The 5,156-nt window shown below is 45.4% G+C and overlaps 1 protein-coding gene across 1 annotated transcript; it reads left to right on the top strand.

Moving 5' to 3' along the window:
- Window positions 1-329: 329 nt before the first annotated feature.
- LOC133918953 (galacturonosyltransferase 8-like) lies at window positions 330-3,738 on the top strand. Its single transcript, XM_062363109.1, has 3 exons — window positions 330-1,196; window positions 1,939-2,463; window positions 3,147-3,738. The coding sequence occupies exons 1-3, from the start codon at window positions 420-422 to the stop codon at window positions 3,423-3,425; spliced, it is 1,581 nt and encodes a 526-aa protein (XP_062219093.1). The 5' UTR covers window positions 330-419; the 3' UTR covers window positions 3,426-3,738.
- Window positions 3,739-5,156: the final 1,418 nt, after the last annotated feature.

Here is a 5,156-nt window from a genome sequence, read left to right as displayed (position 1 = left end):
AAAAGCAAATACAGCGCTGCGACCCATCGGGGGCGACTGGTCCAGTACCAGAATTCCAGTGGTTCGGCTAATCGACATTCCCCTCGGGTCCAGTGGTTTACCACCGAAACCAACATGATCTTCCCCCACTGGCATGTGGGCCCAGCAGTGGAATACTGGTCCACGTCAATCGCACTGTCCCTTACCCGACCAACAGCTAACCTCCTCGACTGACACATTGGCCCAGCACTCCGTGCCCCACACACTAGTGAGAACAAGCCGAAGGTGTCGGCGTCGTCATCAAGGCATTAATTAATCCTTCTGCTGCTTTCCTTTCCCAAACAACTCTTCTTCCCCACGACCACCACTGCACAGTACACACTGCTCTCTCCTCCTTCTCCTAATGCAACGAGCTCTCGAGGCTTGCAAGCTCTGAAGCCATGGCCGACGCGGCCGGGAACCCTAGGCCTTGTTCTCGTCCCATCGCCGTCCTCGTTCTCGTACTCCTCGCCGCCGCCGCGGCGCCCGCGGCCTCCGGTGGTGGGTCCGCAGCCGTGAACGGGGACCGCCTCCGGGCGGAGCAGATCCGGAAGCAGGCCTCGGACGCGGCCGCCTCCGCCGCCGCGCTCGCCGCGGCCTCCCGCCGCCTCCACCTCGACCGCGCGCGCCACCTCCGCCTCCTCTCCTCCCTCCACCGCAACCTCACCGCCACGCTCCGCTCCCTCTCCCTTGCCGTCGCGTCCGCCTCGGAACCCGCCTCCGCCTCCGCGGGCGACGAGGCGCGCCGCATCGACCTCCAAGCCAATGACCTGATCCGCGCCGCGCGCGCCGCCATCGCCGAGTCCAAGCCGCTCTTCGACCCGCAGCTCAAGATCCAGCGACTCAAGGACGCCATCTTCGCGCAGAACGAGCTGCTCGCGCGCGCCAAGAAGCGCGGCGCCTTCGCCTCCCTCATCGCCGCCAAGTCCATCCCCAAGCCGCTCCACTGCCTCACCGTCCGCCTCACCGCCGAGCGGATTGCCAGCCCCGAACGGTACGCGGACCCGGTGCGGCCGCCGCCGGCGCTCGAGGACCCCGCGCTGTTCCACTACGCCATCTTCTCCGACAACGTGCTAGCGGCCTCTTGCGTCGTGCGCTCCGCCGTCGCCAACTCGCACGACCCCTCCAAGCACGTCTTCCATGTTGTCACCGATCGGATGAACCTTGGCGCCATGCAGGTTTGCCCAATTTTGTTTCTCCAATCTCCACCTTGCACATATGCTATGTCATTACTTTTTTGCACAGCATTTTCTCTACATAATTTCATCTTATGGAAGCAACAAAGCATATTAATTGTTTATTAACAGAAATAACCATGTTAAAATTGAGATTTTTGGTTCCCAAACCGACGCCCCTTGCTGTTACTTTAGCGACTTGCAGAAGGATGGTAGTATTGAATGATCATTCATGTGGATTTGGGATTGGTTTCTCTGATGTGAGGGTGTCTTATGCATTAAATCAGTTTTTGTCAGTTACTATTCATTTCCCAGAGAATGTAATGAGCCGCTGTGCACAAGTAAAACTAATGCCACGTTGCAGTAGTCAACATATATAGCCGTAAGAAGTGTCCTAGCTCACCAAATCTTGTAAAACGACAGTTTTTGGTAACTATCTTGTCTGGGCAGATCAGAACAGTTGACGATGGCAACTGGCTGGTTGAGTACTGATTTTTGGCCATTCAGAGTTTTTAGACATAGCGAGTTGGATCACCCCAGTGGAATACTATTGTGCTAATCAAGGCAATAAAAGACTCAGAATCACTATATTGGCTCCGATTTGTCTAAGTCTTCTTTTGGACACTGACATGGTGCTTCTCTAACTGTCGTCCTTTTGTTATAAAAAATTTAGCTCACATGGTCATTGGTCCACTAATAGTTTCTGTGAAAATTGATTTGAGACTTGTATGCTATGCCTCTGCAGGTGATAATACGCCGAATGGACTTAAAAGGAGCACACTTTGAGGTCAAAGCATTTGAGGATTACAAATTCCTAAACTCCTCGTATGTTCCTGTGCTCCGGCAACTGGAGTCAGCAAACCTGCAGAAATTCTATTTTGAGAACAAGGTTGAGAATGCCACCAAAGATGCTAGCAATATGAAGTTTAGAAATCCCAAATATCTATCTATGCTTAATCACTTGCGATTCTATTTGCCGGAGATGTACCCAAAGTTGCACCGGATTCTTTTCTTGGACGATGATGTTGTGGTACAGAGGGACCTTACAGGACTGTGGAAGATTGACATGGAAGGGAAGGTGAATGGAGCAGTAGAAACATGCTTTGGATCTTTTCATCGGTATGCGCAGTATATGAACTTCTCACACCCCCTTATCAAAGCGAAGTTTAATCCTAATGCCTGTGGATGGGCATACGGCATGAACTTCTTTGACCTTGATTCTTGGAGGAGGGAGAAGTCTACTGAGCAGTACCATTACTGGCAGAACCAGGTAACCGTTCAAATATAGTTTCTCTTGTTGTTTGAAACTTTAGAATTTATATTCTTAGTTGATAAGGCCTTGTTTGGCAGCGCTCCAACACCGAGCTCCACACCGGATCTGGAGTTTGTATGCTAAAGTAAAGTGGTTTAAGCCTCTATTTTTAGTTTAAATTGGAAATAAGATGACTCACTAAAACACTCCTAATGTAACCCCAACTCCAGCTCCACAAATTCTTTGAGCTAGAGTAACCCAGCTCCAAGAATTCTTGGAGCTGGAGCTCCGCCAATAAGCCCCTAAATGATGCGCCCCCATGCTGTCCTGTGTGACTAGACAATCTGCGTAGCTCTGCTATATCATATAAGAGTAACTCAGTTTATGATCGATGACAACAGCTAAATTTCTATGTGTAGTAAGGATTATTTAAATATTGTTAATTTGTTACGTCAATCTTGTTTTAATTAGCGCGTGGCTTGTCAAAGAATGAAGGTCAGTGGTTATTGCCTAGTATGACAGCAAGACAAATTAACGAAGTTAGTGTTCCCATGTCCCCTGAAATGAGTAGCTTTATGGTCCATCCATGTAGACATCGTCATTTGCTGTGACTGGAGGAACTTTCTGCCGATACTCCCTTCTTTTTCCTTTTTTTTGACTTTTTTAACATAATGACTTATTACTGGCTGTATTATCTTCAGAATGAGAACCGGACATTATGGAAGCTAGGAACGCTGCCCCCAGGCTTAATCACATTCTACTCCACCACAAAGCCTCTGGACAAATCTTGGCATGTTCTTGGACTTGGGTACAATCCAAGTATCAGCATGGAAGAGATCAGAAATGCTGCTGTTGTGCATTTCAATGGTAACATGAAGCCGTGGCTGGATATTGGTATGAACCAGTTCAGGCACCTTTGGACAAAGTATGTGGATTATGACGACGAGTATATTCGGCAATGCAATTTTGCACCACCGTAGAAGGATCCATCTACATCTTTGCCATTCTTCAATGGAAACCCATGGAGAGTTTGGCAATTAGAACTAGAGACCGCCACGGAAGGAATACATATGGTGCCACACATCTTCTGTAGAAATCCAAGGTGTTTGTCAAGTAAAACTGAAGGGACCATAATTCTTTCTAGCTCATATTGTATGTCACTGATTTAAGTTATGATGAAAATGATGGTCGCCACATGAACATTATTTTCGTTCTGTCTGTAATAATGTTATGTCCAGGTTAGGGGTGTATGCTGAAGTCAGATATATATGATGTTCATATGGATCCTCGTTACTCAAAGCATTTAGAAGAGGCTCTATAAGTCTAGACTAGGCAGGGCAAGAAACAATTTGCCCACTGGGATATATGCTCAACAGTGGGACATATACTCAGCATAGTAAGTCGCATGGCGGGTTTTTCGTAGCAGCCTACTTTCAGCAAAAGTTGGTGATGGCATGGTTCGACGCTATAAGTACACATATTTGAACGACAAAAGCATGTATTCCAGTGCACGTACTTTTGAATCTAAAACGATACATTACATGTCCAAATGGCATCAAAGCCTCAGTACCACGCGCAGTGGGCAAAATATATATCAGCTATTCTTTGTAACATTTCATATGAACATATATTAGCTATACCTATCCTATAGCATCCACTTTAGTTGCACGTGAAGAAAAACATTTACAACAATATTTGTCAATACTGTCGGCAGCTTGCTCTGGTGATGGTTGTTGCATTTGTTAGGCCAACTCTAGCAGATCCTTCAAAAGAGAAGTAGAAGGTAGGAAATAGAGTAGCTGTTGGAGATGAAAAAATAAAGAATGTTGTAATAGTGATAGAGAATGCTGTAATAGTATTTTTGAGGATGAGAATTTAAGGTAGCTGCTGAAGATGACCTTAAGGCGCAAACAGAAAAGAAGATATACTCGCGGCTACATGTGTGGTACTGAACCTGTTCCGCAATTGAAGCATGCTTAAATCAATTAAGCCTTTAACCACCTAAAATCTATGATCATATTCATAATATTCTCACACTGTTAATGGTTCTTTTTTTTTCTGGCTTAAGGCATCAGCAAACAACTGGGTACTGCGAGTTGCAACCATTTAGCTCTGATGAATATGTCGGTTTGCTTGAAAAGTTGATATGATCCCAGTTATTTTGAAGTCCTTACTTTCATGACGAAAGAAGAAACCATTAACTATAATTTAAAGAAAAACCAATCGAGCATATGGCAGACAACAGAAATGTAATGCAAAAATAGATCACGCTACTCGTCCAAGAAATCACCTAGTAGAGAAAAGGAAAAACAAAGGAATGAACTGTGGCACATAGCACACTACGAGTAGAATGATTTTTTTTCACTTACACATGAATCCTAAAAATAAAAATAGATAAGCTATTGCACTTTGTACAGTAATTTGTGTGGGTGTGTGGGTGAAGACCAGGCCAAGAAACATTTCAATCTCAGCTATGCGTTGAACTCAGGAATCAATCTCAACATATAGTGACTTCATTGATGATAACATAACAGTATCCTCGATTTAATTGAATAAACATCTTACAAAAGACACCTTAAGGGGTTAAGAAGCAAATAGAACTACAACGATCCTAAGCGTAGTAGTATTCATCTTCATTGGACAGCTGAAAGTGTATCTAGCCTTTATATGTGATTTTGGTAATTAATGACAATACCTATGGACTAATAATG

This window comes from Phragmites australis, chromosome 5, assembly GCF_958298935.1.
Source record: "Phragmites australis chromosome 5, lpPhrAust1.1, whole genome shotgun sequence".
Classification (NCBI taxonomy): Eukaryota; Viridiplantae; Streptophyta; class Magnoliopsida; order Poales; family Poaceae; genus Phragmites; species Phragmites australis.
The sequence above is the reverse complement of the archived record's forward strand: the minus strand, read 5'-3'. Positions and strand labels throughout refer to the sequence as shown.

Bases quoted from the DNA above. Each gene is read 5' to 3' on its own strand.
- LOC133918953 (XM_062363109.1), top strand. From the start codon at position 420: ATGGCCGACGCGGCCGGGAACCCTAGGCCTTGTTCTCGTCCCATCGCC. The intron at 1,197-1,938 runs GTTTGCCCAATT...ATGCCTCTGCAG, and splicing joins TGAACCTTGGCGCCATGCAG to GTGATAATACGCCGAATGGA. The intron at 2,464-3,146 runs GTAACCGTTCAA...TATTATCTTCAG, and splicing joins ACCATTACTGGCAGAACCAG to AATGAGAACCGGACATTATG.